This window comes from Thalassophryne amazonica, chromosome 12 (assembly GCF_902500255.1).
Source record: "Thalassophryne amazonica chromosome 12, fThaAma1.1, whole genome shotgun sequence".
NCBI classification, from domain to species: Eukaryota; Metazoa; Chordata; class Actinopteri; order Batrachoidiformes; family Batrachoididae; genus Thalassophryne; species Thalassophryne amazonica.
In genome coordinates, this window is record NC_047114.1 from 101894084 (window position 1) to 101920150 (window position 26067).

Below are 26067 nucleotides of genomic sequence, written 5' to 3' on the forward strand. Positions count from 1 at the left end.
CACTGGAATCAAACACAAAGTCTGGATTTTCCCCTCAGGTGCTCCTGGATGAAAGTCCAGGAGACGTGTCTCTCTCCCCTCCAGACTTAGTAGAGAAGCTTGAATCTTTGACTGGACTGGGTTGCTTGAGTCAAGGATGTTCCACTTCAAATTGCAGAAGCTTCCTCAGCTAAAATTCTTGCTCTGGTAGTCTGACTTCTGTTTTGACTCTTGTAGAGAAGAATAAACAGAAGCCACAAAAGCTGGAGTTTTAAACCTAACCAGATCCCTCCTACCGAGAGGCCGACTGCTATAGGCTAGTGACTAAACAATAGCTCTAATTAGCACCTATTGTGCTCTAGTTAGCACCCTCCTAATGACAGGGCAGCTGTCCCTCCTAATGATGGGACTGATGGCTCTCCTGACGACTCTCCTGATGACGTGAATGACTCATTACCATGAACAAAAGACTGAAACTGCTTTGACCTGAGTACCCCATTGTAAACAGGGGACAAAGCGTGTCTTTATGTTGCTTTTACAACCCCAATTCCAATGAAGTTGGGACATTATGTAAAATGTAAATAAAAACAGAATCCAATGATTTGCAAATCCTCTTCAACCTATATTCAATTGAATACACCACAAAGACAAGATATTTAATGTTCAAACTGATAAACTTTATTGTTTTTGTGCAAATATTTGCTCATTTTGAAATGGATGCCTGCAACTCGTTTGGATTGGGATGTTTTAATTTTACCTTCACAGTCTTGTTCGGTGGTGATGTGGAGAGGATGACAGCTGGAGTGGACGAAAAGATGAAGTGTTATCTTTCTGTATGAGATCATGTTTGATGTAAACAAACTTTCAATCTATTGTTTCTCAAAGCTTGTTATGGAAACAGGTTTAAAGGTGAGTTCCTTGTCCCTGGAAGGTTCAGACTCACTGCAGACATGCCGAGGACCTCACCAGAAAATGGATAGACCTGATGATGGGTCATGGTCCTATTAGGGGTCAGAGGTCAGTATTGTTCTGCAGGCAGTGTAACCTGGACAGATGAAACGTCAGGAATACCCCTTTGGGACTGTCATTGGGTTAAATTGGAATCACTATAACACGGTCACACAACAGCTGGTGTCGCTGACCACGGCAGCACGTCAGAGTCTGACTCTGAGTCTGAATCACTGAGTCTGACTCTCTTCACCCAAAGTGATCAAAGGGAATAATGTGATTATTAACCATCAGATGACATTGTAAAACCTCTTAAATCAGTGGTTTTCAAACTCTTCAGGGAAGCACAAGGGATGGGTATCATGAACTGGTTATTTTCGAGAATCATTAAGAAATTATTTGATCCACCGACATCAGTAGCCTTTTTGCTTAACGATTCCCTTAATGGTCCTTCAGAGCAGCTGTTGTTGAGGGTGTTTTATCAGGAAAATGATCATTTCTCTACACTGATTACAGGCCCTGCAGCGGGTCTGTAATCAACCACTTCTGTAATGGCTCCACTTTAAATGTTGCACCAACCAACCCACTGCTTCATTGGTTCATTGCTTTGATGCTTTTCAAAAGCAGCAAGTCCGCTTCTTAACTCCTCTCAAAGCCATTAAAATATGTCAATTGTGAGTCACTTTTGTGCTGATTAAAGTCACTAACTGGGACTAGTGTAGCAGATAACGGAAACAGTCCTTCACTTGGTGATGCAAGCATCAAATTTGGCATGAATGTTCTTCAGAAATCAGTGTTTAAGAAAAAAGTGCTGGTCACTTGAAAATCCAATATGGCGGCCAGGTAGGGGTCAATGAAGAATTACACAGGGGTCAAAATCTATAAGTGATCCCATCATATTGAAAAGTATAACACATTATTTGTCTGATCATAAATCAAATCAAATCAATTTTATTTATATAGTGCCAAATCACAACAAACAGTTGCCCCAAGGCGCTTTATATTGTAAGGCAAGGCCATACAATAATTATGTAAAACCCCAACGGTCAAAACGACCCCCTGTGAGCAAGCACTTGGCTACAGTGGGAAGGAAAAACTCCCTTTTAACAGGAAGAAACCTCCAGCAGAACCAGGCTCAGGGAGGGGCAGTCTTCTGCTGGGACTGGTTGGGGCTGAGGGAGAGAACCAGGAAAAAGACATGCTGTGGAGGGGAGCAGAGATCGATCACTAATGATTAAATGCAGAGTGGTGCATACAGAGCAAAAAGAGAAAGAAACACTCAGTGCATCATGGGAACCCCCCAGCAGTCTAAGTCTATAGCAGCATAACTAAGGGATGGTTCAGGGTCACCTGATCCAGCCCTAACTATAAGCTTTAGCAAAAAGGAAAGTTTTAAGCCTAATCTTAAAAGTAGAGAGGGTGTAATATTCCAAAAAGGTATAGTTTGGATGATCTATGTCTGACTGTTATGGCGTTATGGGGTAAAAACAGCAAGAATGGTGACAAAAGGTCAGTTTCAGTCTGTACAGGGGTCAAAAGTTAAACCTGCTCCAATTGTGGTAAAGTGTGGTGCAAATTATTGGTTGAGTTAATAGGGTTTAAAAAGGAATAGTTTGCACCATGTGTCATGCTCAGTTGTCACATTACAGGGGAACATCTGTCACATGTCATAGAATCCAGTGGACGTCAACATTGTTTGACATTTACTTTGCAAACCAAACATTCAACACAGTCAAAACTATTCCATTTATTAATCCTATTAGTTCAACCAATAATTTGCACCACGCTTTACCAAAATTGGGGCAACTTTATCTTTTGACTCCTGTACAAACTGAAACTGACCTTTGTCACCATTCTTGCTGTTTTTATCCCATAATTCCAGAACATTCAGTCATAGATCATCCAAACTATACCTTTTTGGAATATTTATGATCAGACAAATAATGTGTTATACTTTTCAATATGATTGGAGCGTTTATAGATTTTGACCCCTGTATAATTCTTCATTGACCCCTACCTGGCTGCCATATTGAATTTTCAAGTGGCCACTGATTTATGAAGAACATTCATGCCAAATTTGATGCTTGCATCACCAAGTGAACAATTCTGGCCAGAAATCATACTTATCTGCTTCACTATGTCTTGCTGAAGGTAAGAAACAAGAATCGTCCTCTGTTCTGTTGGCACAGCTCCAAACGCTGCGCCGCTCTGTGCTGAGTCGTTAGAGTCCGGAATTAATAACTTCAAAGTGAATCACTGTTTAAATCAAATGACACCTCTTTCCAAACGCTGGAACACAGACAATAAACTAAAATGTGTTTTTTCTCACAAAATGAGACGTCCTGCATTCTTCATGAATTACATCCTGACGTGCAGCTGGCTGAGCTCAGCTCAGAGATACGGAGAGACATTTGTGCCATTAAAGTCTGAAAGGAAATGCTTTTGACAAAAACTATTTTTTTTATGTCCAGAGATCAAGGATCCAGTGACCAATTTGATATTTATTTACTTTAAGACTCAATAAAATGTTACTGACATAGAAAACCTGTAAAGTCTACTTGTAGTACACAGAAAATTCACAAGAGGTATCGATAAGGAATTGATAAGGATTTGGATTGATAAGTGGAATCAATAATGGCATCGATATCAATAAAAACTTATCAATACCCATCCCTTATTATTTATGTTAAAATGTGTTAGTTATGCCAAAGACATTTAAAAACAGAGATTTTTAAATGTTAAAAAAAAAGATATTTAAAATATGACAAAAGATAAAATAGAAGAATACGAGGTTTGTTAGAAAAGTATCGGACCTTTATATTTTTTTCAAAAACCTGATGGATTTGAATCACGTGTGTTCGCATGAACAAACCTTGAACCTTCGTGCGCATGCCGATTTCACGCCTGTCGATTGCGTCATTTCCTGGTAAGCAGCCTTTGTGTGAGGACGTGTGTTGTGCGCTCGGCGGATTTTTGTTTCAAGGAAAAAGATGGAACAACTGGAGCAGCACCGCATTAAATTTTGCCAGAAACTGGGCGACAGCCAGGTGGAAACCATTCGGATTATTCAGATGGCTTTCGGTGACTTTTCAGTCGTGTGACTATCCGAGAAATTGTGGAAGAGGTGGGCATGTCACAACATGTCACAACATGTCACAGCATGTCCTGTGAGACTTCAACACGGAGGCGCTGTTGCTGCGCCATCAGCTTCATGCCGATGAATTTCGCCGCAACTCTTTTCATGGCAAAATCTTCTGTCACAGTGGAATGTGCCAAAAAAGTGCTGATGTTCACCTCTTCCGCAATTTCTTGGACAGTCACACGATGGTTCCACATCACCACAGTGTTCACTTTGGAAATGATCTGGTCATTTCAGCATGTTGATGGCCGACCGGAGCGTGGCTCGCTCTCCACCGTGCGGCTGTCTTTAAACCGGTTGTACTGCTCCTTAATCTGTGTGATGCCCAGAGGATCATCACCGAAAGCCGTCTGAATAATCCGAATGGTTTCCACCTGGCTGTCACCCAGTTTCTGGCAAAATATGATGCAGCGCTTCTCCAGTCGTTCCGCCATTTTCCTTGAAATGAAAATCCGCTGAGCGCAAGACACACGTCTCACACAAAGGCTGTTTACCAGGAAATGACGCAATCGACAGGAGTGAAAAAGTTCACACATGCGCACGAAGGTTCAAGGTTTGTTCATGCAAGCACACGTGATTCAAATCCATCAGGTTTTTGCAAAAAATAAAAAGGTCGGATACTTTTCTAACAGACCTCGTAGAAAGTTCTTTAAAAACATGTTTTAAATGTTGACAAAGGCTGTAAAATGTGAAGGAAAAAAATAAAAAGAAACACACGAACAATGTTGAAATTGTGTGCATGTGTGTCGTGGGGGGAGCTATTCATTTGTTCTCCGGGGGGGGCTCACTGTCTTAAATCATTCTAAAGTCAGTTTTAAGCAGAAATGAGGCGATAATCAGTGAGTCACGACTGACGCTCTGAAATGACGAAGGCACAGAGGAGGCAGGGGGAGCGTTCAGTCAGCGACACAACGACACACATCAGCTGGACATGGAAACTTAATACACAACAGAACACACAATGCACAACACACAATACACGACACATAAAAACAACACACTATACACATCACACAATGCACAACACACAATGCACATCACACAATACACAACAATACACATCACACAATGCACAACACAATGCACAACACACAACAAACAATACACAACACACAATGCACAACACAAAACACGACACACTATACACATCACACAACACACAATACACGACACACAATGCACAACACAATACACACAATGCACAACACACAACGCACAACACACAACAAACAATACACAACACACAATACACATCACACAATGCACAACACACAATGCACAACACACAACAAACAATACACAACACACAATGCACAACACACAATGCACAACACACTATACACATCACACAATGCACAAAACACAACAAAAATACACATCACACAATGCACAACACAATACAGGACATACAATGCACAACAAACATCACACAATGTACAACAAACAATACACATTGCACAACAAACAATACGCATCACAAAACACACAATGCACAACGCACAAAACACAATACACAACAAACAATACAGATCATACAATGCACAACACATAATGCACAACGCACAAAACACAACACAATACACAACACACAATGCACATCACACAATGCACAACACACTACACATCACACAATGCACAACACATAATACACAACACACAACAAACAATACACATCACACAATGCACAACAAACAATACACAACACACAATGACACACAATGCACAACACACAAAACATCACACAATACACAACAAACAATACACATCACACAATGCACGACACATAATGAACAATGCACAATGCTCAATGCACAATACACAATGCACAACACACAATGCACAACAAACAATACACATCACACAATGCACACCACACAATGCACAACGCACAATACACAACACACAATGCACATCACACAACACACAAAACAGATCACACAATACACATCACACAATGCACAACGCACAAAACACAACACACAATGCACAACGCACAACACACAAAACACATCACACAACACACAAAACAGATCACACAATACACAACACACAATGCACAAAACACAACAAACAATACACAATACACGACACACAATACACAACACACAGAACACAACACGCAATACACAACACACAATGCACAACAAACTGCATAATACACAACACAACAAACTACACATCACACAGCTTGTGAGCTTCTGCTCACCCCCTTTTTGGTCACACGTCACTGTGGAATTGTCTTGTGTATCAGTTTTTGTTATTGATGAGTTGTGTGCCAAATAAATAAGTTCAAGTTCACAAAACACAACACACAACAAACAATACACATCACACAATGCACAACACACCATACACATCACACAATACACAACAAACAATACACATCACACAATGCACAACACACCATACACATCACACAATACACAACAAACAATACACATCGCACAATACACGACACACAATGCACAACACACAATACACAACACACAACAAACAATACACATCACACAATGCACAACACACAATAAATGACACAATGCACAACACACAATGCACGAAACACATCACACAATACACAACAAACAATACACATCACACAATGCACAACGCACAAAACAACACACAATGCGCAACACACAACAAACAACACACATCACACAATGCACAACAAACAATACACATCACACAATGCACAACACAATGCACAACACACAATACACATCAAATCAAATCAATGTTATTTATATAGCGCAAAATCACAACAAACAGTTGCCCCAAGGCACTTTATATTGTAAGGCAAAAGCCATACAATAATTACAGAAAAACCCCAATGGTCAAAACGACCCCCTGTGAGCAAGCACTTGGCGACAGTGGGAAGGAAAAACTCCCTTTTAACAGGAAGAAACCTCCAGCAGAACCAGGCTCAGGGAGGGGCAGTCTTCTGCTGGGACTGGTTGGGGCTGAGGGAGAGAATCAGGAAAAAGACATGCTGTGGAGGGGAGCAGAGATCAATCACTAATGATTAAATGCAGAGTGATGCATACAGAGCAAAAAGAGAAAGAAACAGTGCATCATGGGAACCCCCCAGCAGTCTAAATCTATAGCAGCATACTAAGGGCCCTGTCCCACTGGCGTTTAGGAGGATTTGCGCATGAAATGAGGAGACAAAAGCTGAGCGTCCACAACAAAGGTGGGCGGAAATGACAAATGTCCCGGGGTGGATCAGCGAATACATGAGGAAGAAAAGTGGATATAACAGAACAGAAGCGAAGGCGTGCCCACTCTGTCTGCATGCGCGACATACCATTTGTGACCGTGATGTGGCCGTGCTGGGCACGCGTCATATCTGTTTTGCACACTGTCCCGGTCCGCCGCCAAGCCGCGCCAACCCGTCGGTTGCAGATATCAGCGGATGACAGGGGATATGCAGCACGTTGGTTGTGTATGTCCTGCGTATGTCTTCAGTATGTGTTCAGGCAGTGATGCGGATCTCATCCGCATGCGTGCCTCTGCGGATGATCACGGACAGGCGACTCATACAGGAATTTTACACAGTTATTGCGGTTGTTTGGTGGATGTGGGCCACTTTTGTGTGCATTCCATCCACAAATCCTCCTAACGTCAGTGGGACAGGGCCCTAAGGGATGGTTCAGGGTCACCTGATCCAGCCCTAACTATAAGATTTTTCAAAAAGGAAAGTTTTAAGCCTAATCTTAAAAGTAGTGAGGGCTTATAAGGTTTTGAATAATCAGGTCCCATCTTATCTTAGGGACCTCATAGTACCATATCACCCCAATAGAGCGCTTCGCTCTCAGACTGCAGGCTTACTTGTAGTTCCTCGGGTTTGTAAGAGTAGAATGGGAGGCAGAGCCTTCAGCTTTCAGGCTCCTCTCCTGTGGAACCAGCTCCCAATTCAGATCAGGGAGACAGACACCCTCTCTACTTTTAAGATTAGACTTAAAACTTTCCTTTTTGCTAAAGCTTACAGTTAGGGCTGGATCATTTCTGCTTCAAACTTCATTCCAGTCATCAACTATCTCAGTGACAGATATCTGAAGCTTTTCTACAACAATCATTTCCACATAAATTCAATTTCAATTCAATTTATTTTCATTTATATAGCGCCAAATCACAACAGAGTTGCCTCAAAGCGCTTCACACAGTAAGGTCTAACCTTGCCAACCCCCAGAGCAACAGTGGTAAGGAAAAACTCCCTCTGAGGAAGAAACCTCAAGCAGACCAGACTCAAAGGGGTGACCCTCTGCATGGGCCATGATACAGACACAAATTACAGAAATAATTCACAGAACAATTCATGGACGAATATACAAGAAATGCTATCGGCGCACAGGACAGGAGGGTCACCAACACGAACACAACTCCCATCTCTGGATGGAGCTGCACCTTAAACAGAGAGAAAAACAGAATCAGGCATCAGAAAGACAAAACATACAGTATAATTTGTCAGCATTAAACAACAAGAATTACAGAGAAATACTAAGGTGATCGCCGGCCACTAGCCCTAAACTTCACTAAAAGACCCAGAATGTAGGTAAAGTTGAGGCCGCAGCCCGCTCCAATTACTAATAACATGAATTAAAAGAGTAAAAAGCGTAAAACAAAACTGTACCAGTATGCTGCCATATGAAAGGGAAAATAAGTGCGTCTTAAGTCTGGACTTGAAAGTCTCCACAGAATCTGACTGTTTTATTGATGCAGGGAGATCATTCCACAGAACAGGGGCACAATAAGAGAAAACTCTGTGACCCACAGACTTCTTATTCACCCTAGGGACACAAAGTAGTCCTGCACCCTGAGAACGTAAAGCCCGGGCCGGTACGTAAGGTTTAATTTGGTCAGCTAAGTAGGGAGGTGCCAGTCATGTGAACAATTTTATAGGTTAGTAACCTTAAAATCTGATCTCACTGGGACAGGAAGCCAGTGAAGAGACACCAAAATGGGTGTAATGTGGTCAAACTTTCTGCTTCGTGTCTAAAGTCTGGCTGCAGCATTTTGAACCAACTGAAGAGCCCTAATGCTGGACTGTGGTAAACCAGAAAATAGAACATTGCAGTAGTCCAATCTAGAAGAGACAAACACATGAATCAGGGTCTCAGCATCAGCCATAGACAGGATGGGACGAATCTTCACTATATTTCACAGGTGGAAGAAAGCAGTACTAGTAATATTTCTAATGTGAAGGTCAATGTAGGATTAAAAATGACTCCAAGGTTCCTCACTTTGTCAGTGTGATGTATGAAACACGAGCCGAGGCTGAGCGTTAACTGGTCAAATTGACACCGATGTCTCACTGGACCAAGAACTATCATGTCAGTCTTATCAGAGTTTAAAAGTAGGAAGTTTTTAGACATCCAACTTCTGATTCAGCATTATTTCAGAATAAAAGACAGCAGACCAATCAGAGAGCCGCAGCAGCACGTCTGAGTCTGACGTGCTGCTGCGGCTCCGTCATTTCAGAGCGTCAATAACGACTCACCGAGTATCACCTCATTTCTGCTTCAAACTGACTTCAGAATGACTTAAGAGGTTTTACTGTCATCTGATGGTTAATAATCACATTAATCCATTTGATCGCTTTGGGTGAAGAGACTCAGACTCACAGAGTCAGACTCAGACGTGCTGCTGTGGTCCCAAATGACACATGCGCGGAGACCCATTTTTTGGGGGGGGGGGGGGGGGGGGGTTCCAGTCACCTGACTATGAGATCAGGTCTGGGCTGAAATCAGTGACTGGACTCCGAGGCAGATTCACTAGGAGATGGAGCCCGAGACGTTATAAAGAGTAGAAACACGTGGTGACGTGCTTCAGGCTGACCTGCAACAGAAACCACTGCAGTCACGGAAAGGGGCGGAGCCTGTTGTTATTTCTACCTGATTCTTTTATGTAAAATTCTGCCCCTTAGCAAAAACCAAACCATTGTATTCCTCATTTTGAGTTTATTCAAGGTCACGTTAGAAACCAGGTCTGGGACCCTCACAGACAATGTCCATCTTGTGAAAAAAGCCCCTACAATGAGTCATACAACACTTTTTAGACCTTGTGGGTGTTTACATGGGTGTGGTTTAGTCTCATATTTCTAATGTTACTGGCTCTCACCAACAGGGGGAGCTCTCCCTGTATCTGAAAATTGGACAGATGATAGAGTAAAACTTAACATATTTCTCAGAACGTCCAAACAAATAACACAAATACTTAATAGCTAACATAAAATAAAGAATTAGCACTGATATTATCTAACACACAACATTGCATGGCGTCGCTTGCCATCAAAACTAACAGTTCAGCCCAACCACGTCTGGCTGCAGCGACCCTTTCACCCTGGCTGCAGCTAGAGGGCGCTGTACTGAATCTGACTGGCAATGAATTTCCAAATGTTGTGAAAATTCATTTTCCACAATGGACACCGAACCTGACACCAGCCAGCCCGTCCACTAATCCACACACGTCTTTAAGGGCGCCACTGTGACGGCTCATGTTCCTGATGATCCACTGAAACTCAGCCAAGCCTGAAACACACTTAAAGTCCAGAATGTTCCCACAGAACAACACGGAGGCTCTGGCACGGGACCTCAGCCGCCTCCAGACAGGAAGTTAAGGAGGTAAGGAGTAAGGAAGAGGGAAGGAAGAGAGGAAGGTAAAGAAGGAAGGAAGGAATAAAGGAAGACAATGAGGGTGGGAAGGTGCTTAGGAAGGAATCCTATTTCTTGTAATCACAGCCATATTTGAGCCACACTTTGACCTTTGACACTTTGCCTTTAACCTGCCCATCCCACAAATGCCCCTCCCCACTGCAGCTGACCAATTGGATGACAGACCAGCAGCTAGTCATCAGCTGATGAGGCGGCACTCCAGAGAACGGCACACCCACGTCAACGATCAAAGGATGACATCAGAAAGCCAAACGCTGCTGGACCACAGGCCACAGAAGGTTAGGGGGCGGAGCACAGTGGTGCATTTATTTCAAAATAGGACTCAAGCTTTTTAATTAAAGAGGAGTCACTCATGTTTCCTTATTTTAAGAATAATTTCTTTTGAAAGAGGCGATGGTCTAGTGGTTAAGTGTTGGGCTTCAGACCAGAGGATCCTCGGTTCAAATCCCAGCCTGACCGGAAAATCACTAAGGGCCCTTGGGCAAGGTCCTTAATCCCCTAGTTGCTCCCGGTGTGTAGTGAGCGCCTTGTATGGCAGCACCCTGACATCGGTATGTGAGTGTGTTTGTGTGAATGTGAGGCATCATTGTAAAGCGCTTTGAGTGTCTGATGCAGATGGAAAAGCGCTATATAAATGCAGTCCATTTGACCTTTAGGTTTGACTCGGTTTTATTTTGTTTTACTTTGAAAGAGGTTGGAGTCTTGTTTAGTTATTTTGTTTTAGTTTGAAAGAGGTTTGACTCGTTTATTTTATTTTGAAAAAGGTTTAGTTCTTGCTTAGTTATTTTGTTTTATTTTGAAGGAGGTTTGCCTCTTTCATTTTGTCTTATTTTGAAAGAGGTGCAACTGTTTTATGATGAACACTGCACATAAATCAAACGTCTCTCAGCATCTAACTGAGAGCTGCAGTTCTTCTTCTACCAAAACCCACACAGGCAGTGTTAGTTGAGCCCTTGAGCAAGGCAGCGTACCTGTAGCTCCTTCAGAGTCCAGCAGATCACACAGTCTGTTCTGGATTAAGACCAAAAACAATAAAACCACATTCCCTTCAGAGCGAAGGAAAGATGATCCGGCAGCAGGATAATCCAGGTGTGACCAGAGACAATTAGTCTTAACGAGTTCCGTACGAAGACGGAGGAAAACCCATGGGCAAGTCTAACGTTCCACATTCACAATGGCTGGTTTGAGTCTGAAGAGTCGACCCTGTCAGGTACGTGGCTTCATTTATCCTCTCCCCTGGTCCTCTGTGACCTGGGTTTGTTTATGAATTAACTTAGAATTTCGTTTTATGACGGGGCAGTGATCTGGTCTGGTTTTATGTGGTGCAGTTTAGCCTGACTCAGATGGGTTTAAGCTGTTTAGTCCATGATGGTCTGGTCTGGTCAAACAGACCAAACTTTAAATGATCTTCTTTTACCTGCTTTAGCCTGGTTGCATTTTTGATTGGATTTATTTGGTTGGTTCCTGGAGACCTAGGTAGACCTGTTCAGCCTAGTTTAGTCCAGTGTGTTCTGCTTTAAGGCGGCTGATGTTGTTGACGTCGTTGATTTATGGTGCCAGTTGTCTCCATGTTACTCAACATCACCAGCTCCCCACATCAGATCCATTTTAGACTCCCCACAGCTGGTTCCCGGAGTCCACAGACTGGCTTGCATGCCGTCCATCCAGATCTTGATGTGATGGGATTCAATCCAGATCTTAAGACAACATCACAACTAATATGAAGGAAATCCACTGAGCAGTTTCTGTAATGGACTTCCAGATGGACAGATGTGAGTGGTTCTGCTGCTACTGTGAAATGGATTTGACATCTTTATTTCCATGCATGCCGGTAAAGAGGCAACGCAGGGTCAGTCCTGGTCTGTCTCGTTGTCTGTGAACTGGATAACTAATAACTAGCTGGATGGATTTTCACCAAACTTGGTGGGAATAATAATATCCACAGCATGTCTTTTTCCTGGTTCTTTCCCTCAGCCCCAACCAGTCTCAGCAGAAGACTGCCCCTCCCTGAGCCTGGTTCTGCTGGAGGTTTCTTCCTGTTAAGAGGGAGTTTTTCCTTCCCACTGTAGCCAAGTGCTTGCTCACAGGGGGTCGTTTTGACCGTTGGGGTTTTTCATGATTGTTGTATGGCCTTGCCTTACAATATAAAGCGCCTTGGGGCAACTGTTTGTTGTGATTTGGCGCTATATAAAAAAAAAGTTGATTGATTGATTGATTGAATATTAATTGGACAAACATCTGGAAATCCATCCATTAAGATCCATCCAGGAAGGGTCTCCAGGCTAGATCCTCCATTGTTCAGGCTTAAAGTTAGATCCAGGTTAGGGTCAGCCTTTACAGAGTCAAACTTTGGTTTCTGTGTTTGTGAATCTGCTTTTATCTCTGCAACACTTTGTACGAGGTCTGTCAGAAAAGTATCGGACCTTTTTATTTTTTTCAAAAACTATATGGATTTGATTCATATGTTTTTACGTCAGCCAAGCTTGAACCTTCGTGCGCATGCGTGAGTTTTTCCACGCCTGTCGGTTGCGTCATTCGCCTGTGGGCACGCCTTGTGGGAGGAGTTTCTCAGTAGACGTGATCTTGAGATGCCATTCATGCTTTCATCAGCTCCAGACTTGATTATTGTAATGCACTTTATGCGGGCATTAATCAGTCGTCTCTTGCACGTCTCCAGTTGGTGCAGAATGCTGCTGCTCGTCTTTTGACAAACACTTTTAGACGTGAGCATATTACGCCCGTCCTGTACTCACTCCACTGGCTTCCAGTTTGTTTTAGAATTGATTTTAAAATTTTAATGTTTGTTTTTAAAGCTATTTATGGCCTTGCACCTCCCTACTTGTCTGAAATTTTAACTTTGCGCACCTACAGTAGGACATTAAGGGCGTCTGGCCAGCTTTACTTAGATGTTCCAAGGTCAAGATATAAACGCTGGGGTGATCATGCTTTCGCGGTAGCTGAACCCAGACTGTGGAACGAGCTACCTCTTGAGTTACGTACTATTCCTGACCGAGCACTTTTAAAGACATTTATTTAAACTGGTTTTTAACACTTAGTGGGGAGGTGACATGTTCTGTTATTTTTATGTTCTTTTTTATGTTGTTTTAAAATTTTTATTTTATATGTGTTTTATTTTTGTAAATTTGTGTTTTTAATGTTAAGCACTTTGGACACCAGTCAGTGCTGTAAAGTGCTTTATAAATAAATGTTGATTGATTGATTGATTGATTGATTGAGTGGTCCAGCCCCCTCGTCGTTGTTTCATTGTCAGGAAATGGCGGAATGTTTTGGGCTTTTTTACCATCAGAATTTGTTCAGAAACTGTTAGAGACAGGCAGCTGGAAACCATTTGAAAAATTTCTCTGGCTTTTGGTGAAAATTTTACGGGCTTCACAGAGAATAAGGAGTGTTACTACAGCTTTAAGGACGGCCCACAATGGCGCATGGCGCGCCGCGTTTCGAGCGAGACAAAGGAACACCTCCGTTTCGGAGTGTTAGAGGACAAGTTGGGACATGCCTATCTCTCCACAATTTCTCTTATACTCACTGGGCTGGTAAGCACTGAAAGCCGAGACAGGCATGTCCCAACATGTCCTCCAAGACTCCGAAACGGAGGTGTTCCTTTGTCTCGCTCAATCAGCGAATCGGTCGTGACGCGTGAAGCCTCCGCGCGGCTTTCCATGACAAAGTATGTTGTTAAAAGTGAAATCTGCCGGAAAATGGCTGATGTCCAGCTCTTGTGATAACCAGAGAAATTGCACACGACGGTCCCGGCTCCACACAGCGATCCATTTAGAAATGATGTGGTGGTTTCTGCCTCTCAATGGCGGCTCGGAGCGCGGCGCGCCGTGCGCCATTGTGGGCCGTCCTTAAAGCTGTAGTAACAGTCCTTATTCTCTGTGAAGCCCATAAAATTTTCACCGAAAGCCAAATAAATTTTTCGAATGGTTTCCAGCTGCCTGTCTCTAACAGTTTCTGAAAAAAATCTGATGGAAAAAAAGCAAAAATCATTCCGCCTTTTCCAGACAATGAAACAACAACGAGAGGGGTGGACCAGTGCTCACTCAAAGCCTGCTCACAGGCGAATGACTCAACCGACAGACGTGGAAAAACTCATGCATGCGCACGAAGGTTCAAGCTTGGCTGACGTAAAAACATATGAATCAAATCCATATAGTTTTTGAAAAAATAAAAAGGTACGATACGTTTCTGACAGACCTCGTACAGAAAAAGTTTGTTTTTGGAAATGTTGCTCATCTAGACAGATGATTTCTGTCTAGATGAATCCTTTGGTGGGTTGTATCTGGTTCTGGGGTCTTGCTTTGGTTACAGTCTGTGTGTGTCCACAGGTGTTTGTACAGCTGGATGAGCTGGTGATGGACAGGAACCAGGATCTGCAGTGGCGAGGGATAGAACACTGGAACGAGTTTAACAAGGAGGACAGGGAACACTATGAGGAACATCACATTGCAACGTTGTCCTCCTGCTCCCTGCTAGAGCTCCACCAGACCATCTCCCATGGTGAGGAGAACAACAGAGTAGAAGGTGAAGGTGGAGACATGGGGCCAGTCTTACATCACATCCTTGCCCTTCTTCTTGTTGGAGTTTTTCACAACATTTCCCATGACATTCCATATGGTGTGCCACGTCTGGGTCCTTTTCTTTTGTCACTGTAGATGCTTCGTCAGGGTGACGTCATCAGAAAATACAACATTAATTTTCATAGTTATGCTGATGACAGAGTTATACATCTGTGGAACCTGATCTTCAAATTGAGTTTACTCTGCTATCAGTAAAAACACAAGCAACAATTTGATGACGCTTGAGGAGAACAAAGCAGAGATCCTTCTGCTTGGAATAGGCAAATGGTGGAAGTTACCTGAGACGTACCTATACCTGAGAGATTATACCTGAGGGACTATACCTGAGGTCAGAGGCGAATGCCCTCAAACAGCCTAGTGGCTGCTGTCTTCTCTGTCTGAGTAGCAGACAGAAGAGATGTCAGATCACTCCTAGGATTGGTTGGCTTTTACCTTTTCACCCTTCTGAACAGAAGGCTGATCCAGATCTGATACAGTGGACAGAGCTGCACCCACAGACGTTTGAGCAGCGTAAAGAGTCTCTTTGCAGAGAACTGCTGCTGTACATAAGAGGCTTCTCTACATTTTCCCCTACAGATGCCAAAGGCGTCCTGGGACCTGGTTTGTCCTCAGAAGTGGAGGATGTGGATCAGCTGATCATCTAGATCAGCTGGAAGGTTTCTCTCTCTGTGAACAAAACTACAGTTTAGTGGATGAGTGTTAAATTACTGGGGGCAGTTGATGCCCACTTTCTGGGGCAGCTGGTCACCCCCTGGTTGGACTCCCCCCAAGAACCTCTACTAGGTGGAGGAGGGAGAGGGTCAGCCTTTGGCCAGACAGCGGTGGGAGTATGTGGAGGAGGACCTCTGTTTCCAAAGTTGTGCACCGGGAGCATTTTTCCACATTATGAGAAAACATCCAGAACCAGAACCAGAATGTGAAGGGACAGTTTTAGGAGATAATCTTGTGTTTGGTGCATCCAGGGTTGGTCCTGCTGGACCTGAAGCAGAAGACGCTGCCTGGAATTGCCCAGCAGGTGGTGGAACAGATGGTGATCGCAGAACAGATTCAGGACAAAGACCAAAACAACGTTCTACAAGCTCTGCTGCTCAGAAACAGGTTCACCCAATCATCTGTTTGATATCAATAATTTACCCTGAACCAGGTGACCGATGCTTCAATAATGCAGAAGACAACATAAAAAAAAGATTCCTTCAGTGATGATTAAAAAACCCACTTTATCCAACAGGAACAACTCCACCGCCAACACTGTGACCCTGACGGACACACGCCAGGGCCAATCAGAGCCCTCCGTCACAGACTCTGACCAAGAGAAGAAGGTAAAGAAAAAGGCGTTAAGAATCTCTTTAAATTCGTCAATAAATCAAATATCATTGCTCCAAATGTAACAGACGACTATCAAACTCAGTGACTATAATTTATCAGAAAATATTTCAGTGAGAAATTCTAACGCCACAGTTTACAGAAAGAGACTTTAAGAAGATGAACATTTACAAAATGGCTTTAAAACAAAGTTAAAAGTTTATGCATTTTACATGCAGGGGGAAGCTCCACCCCCCTGTTCCTCCAGATCCAAACAGGACCTCAAGCTGATGGACAAGATTCTGGAGCGAGCCGAGGCCGCTGTCATCCTTGTGGGTACGCATCATCAAGTCCTCCCCACAATCATCACACCTGACGAAACGTGAATTAACATGACCAAAATGTATCCCAACCCGGCAAGGACGGACCCAGAGTGGAATGTGTCCGTGGTCTTGGTGAGGTGACCTGGTGTACCAAGTTTCACCATGATACACAGTCGTTGTGAAGATATCACTTTAAAAATGTTTCTACGTGTTTTCAGTAACTTCAGGGAGACGACAATCAAAAGGTTAAAGCACTGAGCTCATGACGAGAGACATCCCAGTTCCAGTCCCCCATTAATCACTTCAGCAAGGAGCTTAATCCTTAAACTGTTCCCAGCGTGCAGCTGAGCGTTGTGTGTGTGTGTGAGAATATGATGCATCATTATTAAGTGCTTTGGGTAAATAAAGTCCATTTAATAATTTGATCTATTGTCTAAATCCACTTATTCCACGTTTGGGTCACTTGGGGGTGGAGCCTCTCCCGGCGGTCACTGGATGAGAAGCAGAATTAGAGGTCAGAGATAGAGATAAGGAGGCAACAGTGACATAAACGCTCCTTCTTTTAGTTAACGACATGAATTAAGACCCACCAGCTTTAAAAAACAAACAACAATAAAAAAACCCCAGATCCACAAAAACGGTAAGACACACAGACACACGCGGAGTGAAGTCGTCCCCGGACTTGTTCCATGATCAGCAGCGCAGGTCGAAGTGTAAGCTTGGACTCAAAGCAGAAACTGATCTGAGGATTTGCTCAGCTGCAGTGGGTTCAGTGATTGTGTCCATGTATCTGCAGGCACAGTGGACTTCTTGGATCGGACTTCAGTGGTCTTCATACGGCTGCAGGAAGCTGCTCTGCTACAGTCTGTGCTGGAGCTTCCTGTTCCTTTGCGGTTCCTCTTCCTCCTGCTGGGCCCGCCCACCACCAACATAGACTATCACCGCATTGGATGCTCCATCTCCACGCTGTTTTCAGACAAGGTGAACCTCATCAAGATGAAATCATTTCAAGCTTGCATCAAAGCAAACAAATGTCTTGTTTTGGTTTTCAAGGCCAAAACTGGCCTGGACTGGAACCAAAGTTCAAAGCTATAGAGAGTTTAGTGACAACTAATCAGGATTGTTCTGGTCAGATGAATCCACAACCCAGTAATATGCAGAAAGATGAAGTCTGAGAGCTCCATCTCAGGTGAGGTACAGCTTATATTGTGATAACATTTCCTCGTCTGAGGTGGCGCTCTCACACTGCATGTCCCTATCACTTAGAACAATATGCATCCTTCTAGAAAATCAAAACCACTTCACGTGTCCACCAAAAACACCTCAAGAACTCTGCAGGACAACAACACCTTTTTGCTCAGTTCATCATTTAAGGCAGTGGTGTCCAGAGTGTTCCAGAAAGGACCAAGAGGGGGCAGGTTTTCTTTGCAACCACTGACTCCAGGAGGTGATTTCATCACTGTGAGCAGACAGGATGAGTTCATCAGTGAAATCACCTGCTGGAGTCAGTGGTTGCAAAGAAAACCTGCCCCCTCTTGGTCCTTTTTGGAACACTTTGGATACCACTGATTTAAATGAAGCTGTTTGTTACCAGGACAGACTGGTAGGATCTGGACTTGGGTTCTAATCCAGTTTGGCAGACTAAATCAGTGCTGAAATGTCTTCAACTGAACTCAATTTATTTTCATTTATATAGCTCCAAATCACGGAGTGTCAGAGGACAAGTTGGGACATGTCCAGCTCTCCACAATTTCTCTTATACTCACTGGGCTGGTAAGCACTGAAAGCCGAGATAGGCATGTCCCAACTTGTCCTCTAACACTCCAAAACGGAAGTGTTCCTTTGTCTCGCTTCATCAGCGAATCAGTCGTGATGCGCAAAGCCTCCGCGTGGCTTTCCATGACAAAATCTGTTGTTAAAAGTGAGATCTGCTGGAAAATGGCTGATGTCCAGCTCTTGTGATAACCAGAGAAATTGCACACGACGGTCCCTGCTCCACACAACGATCCGTTTAGAAATGATGTGGTGGTTTCTGCCTCTCGATGGCGACTCGGAGCGCGGCGCGCCGTGCGCCATTGTGGACCGTCCTTAAAGCTGTAGTAACACTCATTCTCTGTGAAGCCCGTAAAATTTTCACCGAAAGCCAGATAAATTTTTCGAATGGTTTCCAGCTGCCTGTCTCTAACAGTTTCTGAAAAAATTCTGATGGGAAAAAAGCCCAAATGATTCCGCCATTTCCTCGCAATGAAACAACAACGAGAGGGGTGGAGCAGTGCTCACTCAAAGCCTGCCCACAGGCGAATGACGCAACCGACAGGCGTGGAAAAACTCATGCATGCGCACGAAGGTTCAAGCTTGGCTGACGTAAAAACATATGAATCAAATCCATATGGTTTTTGAAAAAAATAATAAGGTTGGATACTTTTCTAATAGACCTCGTATACTGGTTGATTACTTATTCTCAAGATCGGCAGTAAATTCAGTTTTCAGAGTTTAATAATTTACACTTATATGTAACTAAAACTTGGATTAATTCTTAAGCAGATTTAAATTAAATGAACCAAGGATGTGGCTCAAATCCCTCACCTTGAGAGGTAAAGGGTTTAAGAGAACACTCCCACACTAATTGCATTTAGTCCAACCACCTTAGCATCATAGACATTCAACCTGAAATTCCTATAAATGTTGTGTGGGCCGCCAGAAGAGGAGGTACTGCTGGCCCACCACCAGAGGGCGCCCTGTCTGGAGTGCGGGCTCCAGGCACCAGAGGGCGCAGCCGCCTCACAGGAGCAGCCAGGGTGACAGCTGTCACGCATCACCTGCAACAGCTGTTACCAATCATCTGATCGGCAGGAGTATATCAGCAGGACGACGTCTCCACCTCTTTGCCGAGATATCGTTCTACCTGGAAGGTAACGTACCTCAGCTGACTGATTGACAGTGCTATTTTTGTGACTTTGTGCGTTGTAGTGTGGACTACTTTTCCAACGAGAGGTGGAGGTAGTTTTTCCTGCCGTACGGATTCCTGGGTGCAAACGCGCCCTCCTTTAATTGCTTTTTGTTCCTCGCCAGCAGTACCAGGTCCGACACGCGGAGGCAGTGGCCACCTGGGAGTTCGGGACTTGGCGGCTCCAGTATTCCCGGGGTCTGGTGGCGGAGGAAATCGTGTGTGGTTCCGGTTCTGCTTTGGACAGGCGTCTCCTATCTTCGAGCCTGCCCACACGACACCTTTGTGAATTGACACCTGTCTATTGTTGTAATCTGTTGTATTTGTTGTGCACATTCACAACAGTAAAGTGTTGTTATTTGACCTACTCCATTGTCCGTTCATTTGCGCCCCCTGTTGTGGGTCCGTGTACCTACACTTTCCCAACAGGATATCTTGGCCATCGTCATGGATCCCGAGGGGCGTCAACCGGCTGTTGAACGGCCAATGGAAGAACAGGGCGCACAGGCGTCCACAGGAGGAATGATCGGTGAGTTGCAGCGGATCCTCACCGCTTTCACGGCTCGGTTGGATTTAATGACCGAGCAGAACGTCCTCCTTAACCGCAGGGTGGAGGCTCTCGCCACGCAGGTGGAAGCGTGCCCTCAGGGCGCTGCTGCGGCTCTCCCTCCTGTCGACCCTGTGCGTAACAGTGACGTTCCACAGGTCGTTCAACGACCCCTCCCACCTTCCCCGGAAGCATACATAAGCCCTCCAGAGCCGTACGGAGGTTGTGTGGAGACGTGCGCGGACTTCCTTATGCAGTGTTCGCTCGTCTTCGCACAACGTCCTGTCATGTACGCAACTGATGCCAGCAAGATAGCTTATGTAATAAACCTGCTTCGCGGTGAGGCACGCGCTTGGGCTACAGCGCTCTGGGAGCAGAATTCACGGCTCCTTCAGACATATGATGGGTTTGTGAGGGAGTTCAGAACAGTGTTCGATCACCCAAATAGAGGAGAGACCGCTTCAGCTGTGCTGCTGTCAATGAGACAGGGGCGCCGGAGCGCAGCTGCCTATGCAGTCGACTTCCGCATCGCGGCTGCGAGGTCCGGCTGGAATAGCACTGCCCTCCGCGCCGCCTTTGTAAACGGACTGTCGTTGGTTCTAAAGGAGCACCTGGTGGCTAAGGACGAACCGCGGGATTTAGATGGGCTTATCGATCTCGTTATACGATTAGACAATCGGTTAGAAGAACGCCGTCGGGAACGAGACGAAGGGCGTGGCCGGGCACGCGCCGTCCCTCTCCCTTCCGGTTCCGACCGCGTTCCGCCCTCCCCACGCTCCACGGCCCCTACGCTCCGTGTGGTTACAGCTCCCCCTGCTGACGAAGCTATGGACACGAGCAGGGCCACATTTAGGGCACCAGATAGACAGAGGAGGCTGGCCCGCGGAGCGTGTTTTGTTTGTGGCTCAATAGAGCATCAGGTAAGAGACTGCCCCGAGCGGTTAAACACCAACGTCCGCCCCTAGAAACTGGGCTAGGGGTGGGCCGAGACATTCACGTGGGACACACCCACATTGCCACACGACTCCCAGTTACAGTCCTTTATGAGGATTTAACCCTGAAGGCCCCAGCACTGGTGGACACGGGCTCTGAAGGGAATCTGTTAGACAGCAGATGGGCCAGGGAGATAGGGCTCCCTCTGGTGGCGCTTACCTCGCCTGTGCAGGTGCGGGCACTAGATGGCTCCCTACTCCCTCCAATCACACATAAGACACCACCTGTAACTCTGGTGGTGTCAGGAAATCACCGGGAGGAGATCAAGTTTTTTGTGACTCCTGCTACCTCCCGTGTGATTTTAGGATTTCCCTGGATGTTAAAACACAATCCCCGGATCGATTGGCCGTCCGGGGTAGTGGTGCAGTGGAGCGAGACCTGCCATGGGGTATGCTTAGGTTCCTCGGTTCCTCCCGGTTCCCAGGCTAAGGAGGAGGTCAGAGTCCCGCCCAATCTAGGGACGGTGCCGGTGGAGTACCATGACCTTGTGGATGTATTCAGTAAGGATCTGGCGCTCACCCTTCCCCCCCACCGTCCGTATGATTGTGCCACTGATTTGGTTCCAGGTGTTGAGTTCCCGTCCAGCAGGCGCGAATCAATGGAGACCTACATCCGGGACTCTTTAGCTGCCGGGTTGATCCGGAATTCCACTTCCCCGATGGGTGCAGGTTTCTTTTTTGTGGGGAAAAAGGATGGCGGACTACGTCCATGCATTGATTACAGGGGGCTGAACGAAATCACGGTTCGCAACCGATACCCATTGCCCTTGTTGGATTCAGTGTTCACGCCCCTGCATGGAGCCCAAATGTTCACCAAGCTCGATCTCAGGAATGCGTATCACCTGGTTCGGATCCGGAAGGGAGACGAGTGGAAGACGGCATTTAACACCCCGTTAGGTCACTTTGAGTACCTGGTCATGCCGTTCGGTCTTACAAACGCCCCCGCGACGTTCCAAGCATTGGTTAATGATGTCTTGCGGGATTTCCTGCACCGATTCGTCTTCGTATATCTGGACGACATACTCATCTTTTCTCCGGATCCTGAGACCCATGTCCGGCATGTACGTCAGGTCCTGCAGCGGTTATTAGAGAACCGGCTGTTTGTGAAGGGCGAGAAGTGCGAGTTTCACCGCACTTCTTTGTCCTTCCTGGGGTTTATCATCTCCCCTAACTCTGTCGCTCCTGATCCGGCCAAGGTCGCGGCGGTGAGAGACTGGCCCCAACCCACCAGCCGTAGGAAGCTGCAACAGTTCCTCGGCTTTGCTAATTTTTACAGGAGGTTCATTAAGGGCTACAGTCAGGTAGTTAGCCCCCTGACAGCCCTGACCTCACCAAAAGTCCCCTTCACCTGGTCGGATCGTTGCGATGCCGCGTTCAAGGAGTTGAAACGGCGTTTCTCGTCTGCACCCGTTCTGTTGGAGGGAACGTCCGTGCCATTCACGGTTTTCACTGACCACCGGAACCTGGAGTATATCAGGACCGCCAAGCGGCTGAACCCCAGGCAAGCCCGCTGGTCACTGTTCTTCGGCCGTTTTGACTTCCGGATCACCTACCGTCCCGGGACCAAAAACCAGAGATCGGATGCCTTGTCCCGGGTACATGAAGAAGAAGTCAAAGCGGAGTTGTCGGATCCACCGGAACCCATCATCCCGGAGTCCACTATCGTGGCCACCCTTACCTGGGACGTAGAGAGAACCGTCCGAACTGGGCCGAAGAACAGACTCTACGTCCCACCAGAAGCTAGGGCTGCAGTCCTGGACTTCTGTCACGGCTCTAAGCTCTCCTGTCATCCAGGGGTGCGAAGAACCGTGGCAGTTGTCCGGCAGCGCTTCTGGTGGGCGTCCCTAGAGGCCGACGTCTGGGATTATATCCAGGCCTGCACCACCTGCGCCAGGGGCAAGGCTGATCATCGCAGGGCTTCGGGACTGCTCCAGCCGCTGCCCGTGCCTCATCGCCCCTGGTCCCACATCGGCCTGGATTTTGTCACGGGCCTCCCGCCGTCCCAGGGCAACACCACCATCCTCACGATAGTGGACCGATTCTCCAAGGCGGCCCACTTCGTGGCCCTCCCGAAGCTCCCGACGGCCCAGCAGACAGCGGACCTCCTGGTCCACCACGTCGTCCGGCTGCATGGGATCCCAACAGACATCATCTCCGATCGCGGTCCCCAGTTCTCCTCGCAAGTCTGGAGGAGCTTCTGCCGGGAACTGGGGGCCACGGTGAGTCTCTCATCCGGGTATCATCCCCAGACCAACGGGCAAGCAGAACGGGCCAATCAGGAGGTGGAGCAGGCCGGAGGGAGAGGTCGGTGTGCCCTCGGTCCAGGCCCACCTACGGAAGTGCCGTCGGGTGTGGCGTGCCGCCCGTTCTGCCTTGCTGAGGGCCCGGATGAGGACGAAGGCCCATGCAGACCGTCGGCGGACCCCGGCCCCTACGTACCGGCCAGGGCAGGCAGTGTGGTTGTCTACTAAGGACATACCCCTTCAAGTGGACTCCCCTAAACTGCAGGACCGGTATATCGGTCCGTTCAAGATCATCAAGGTCATCAGTCCAGCCGCAGTGAGGCTTCAGCTTCCGGCCTCACTGCGGATCCATCCCGTTTTCCACGTGTCCCGGATCAAGCCCCATCACACCTCACCCCTCTGTACTCCTGGTCCGGCACCACCTCCTGCCCGGATCATCGATGGCGAGCCGGCTTGGACTGTGCGCCGGCTCTTAGATGTTCGTAGGATGGGCCGGGGCTTCCAGTATTTGGTGGACTGGGAGGGGTATGGACCTGAAGAACGCTCCTGGGTGAAGAGGAGCTTCATCCTGGACCTGGCCCTCCTGGCCGATTTCTACCGCCGCCACCCGGACAAGCCTGGTCGGGCGCCAGGAGGCGCCCGTTGAGGGGGGGGGGTCCTGTTGTGTGGGCCGCCAGAAGAGGAGGTACTGCTGGCCCACCTCCAGAGGGCACCCTGTCTGGAGTGCGGGCTCCAGGCACCAGAGGGCGCAGCCGCCTCACAGGAGCAGCCAGGGTGACAGCTGTCACGCATCACCTGCAACAGCTGTTACCAATCATCTGATCGGCAGGAGTATATCAGTAGGACGACGTCTCCACCTCTTTGCCGAGATATCGTTCTACCTGGAAGGTAACGTACCTCAGCTGACTGATTGACAGTGCTATTTTTGTGACTTTGTGCGTTGTAGTGTGGACTACTTTTCCAACGAGAGGTGGAGGTAGTTTTTCCTGCCGTACGGATTCCTGGGTGCAAACGCGCCCTCCTTTAATTGCTTTTTGTTCCTCGCCAGCAGTACCAGGTCCGACACGCGGAGGCAGTGGCCACCTGGGAGTTCGGGACTTGGCGGCTCCAGTATTCCCGGGGTCTGGTGGCGGAGGAAATCGTGTGTGGTTCCGGTTCTGCTTTGGACAGGCGTCTCCTATCTTTGAGCCTGCCCACACGACACCTTTGTGAATTGACACCTGTCTATTGTTGTAATCTGTTGTATTTGTTGTGCACATTCACAACAGTAAAGTGTTGTTATTTGACCTACTTCATTGTCCGTTCATTTGCGCCCCCTGTTGTGGGTCCGTGTACCTACACTTTCCCAACAATAAAGGAGAAATAGGCACTCCATTTGAGATAGAAACAGTCCATTCTGTCCAGTAGTTTATATGAAACGCGTTCCAATGCAGCTATTTTGCCCAGCTCCCTGAGCCACTGAGCCACTGGAGGGGCTGTTGGAGATTTCCAGTAGGATATTATAAGTTTTCGTCCCAACAAAAAGACAGTCTGAGTCCATTCCTTATCATTAAAAGGGATGTCTTGCAAAGGTGATGGATCCCCGATCACAAAAAGCCTCTTAGAAAATGCCACTTTATGTTTAACGATTTGTTCAATATGTCGATGGATCTCCAACCACAAGCACTGAATTTGTGGACAATCCCACAACATGTGGATGAGTGTACCCACCCCCTGCGAACACCTCCAGCAGTTTGCAGAGGGTATAAGCTTTGCTTTATACATTTTATGTGGTGCCCAGTATAATCTATTCAAGATTTTAAATTGGACAAGCCTGGTTCTCACTTCTCTGGAAAATTTTTTTTGATTTCGTAAAATATTTGTCAACTCAACATCACTGAATTGAACATTAAGATCTATTTCCCATGCTCGTTTGAGGGTATGAAGGTCTTTATTTGAGCTCTTGAGGAGCATTGAATAGAAAATTGAGGCTTTACAACCATCCATCCATCCATCCATTTTCTTCCGCTTTATCCGGAGTCAGGTCACGGGGGCAGCAGCTCAAGCAAAGCCGCCCAGACCTCCCGATCCACACACACCTCCCCCAGCTCCTCCGGGGGAACCCCAAGGCGTTCCCAAACCAGCCGAGAGACGTAGTCCCTCCAGCATGTCCTGGGTCTTCCCCGGGGCCTCCTCCCGATGGGACATGCCCGGAACACCTCTCCACCGAGGCGTCCAGGGGGCATCTGGAAAAGATGCCCGAGCCACCTCAACTGGCTCCTTTCGACGTGGAGGAGCAGCGGCTCGACTCCGAGCTCCTCCCGAGTGACCGAGCTCCACACCCTATCTCTAAGGGAGCGCCCAGCCACCCTGCGGAAGAAACTCATCTCGGCCGC

The 26067-nt window shown here is 46.5% G+C and overlaps 1 protein-coding gene across 2 annotated transcripts in view; it reads left to right on the forward strand.

Annotated features, from left to right (window-relative positions):
• Window positions 1–11812: 11812 nt before the first annotated feature.
• Window positions 11813–26067, forward strand: part of LOC117522167 (anion exchange protein 2-like) — a 97860-nt gene continuing 83605 nt past the window's right edge. The window contains exons 1-6 of one of the 2 annotated variants that reach the window (XM_034183554.1): window positions 11813–11947; window positions 15087–15258; window positions 16301–16436; window positions 16567–16657; window positions 16880–16976; window positions 17760–17944. In XM_034183554.1, coding sequence (XP_034039445.1) covers window positions 11912–11947; window positions 15087–15258; window positions 16301–16436; window positions 16567–16657; window positions 16880–16976; window positions 17760–17944 — 717 coding nt within the window. In that variant the 5' untranslated portion in view covers window positions 11813–11911. Of the gene's footprint in view, window positions 11948–14984; window positions 15259–16300; window positions 16437–16566; window positions 16658–16879; window positions 16977–17759; window positions 17945–26067 lie in introns of those variants that run through there. The other variant, XM_034183553.1, reaches the window with a different exon arrangement.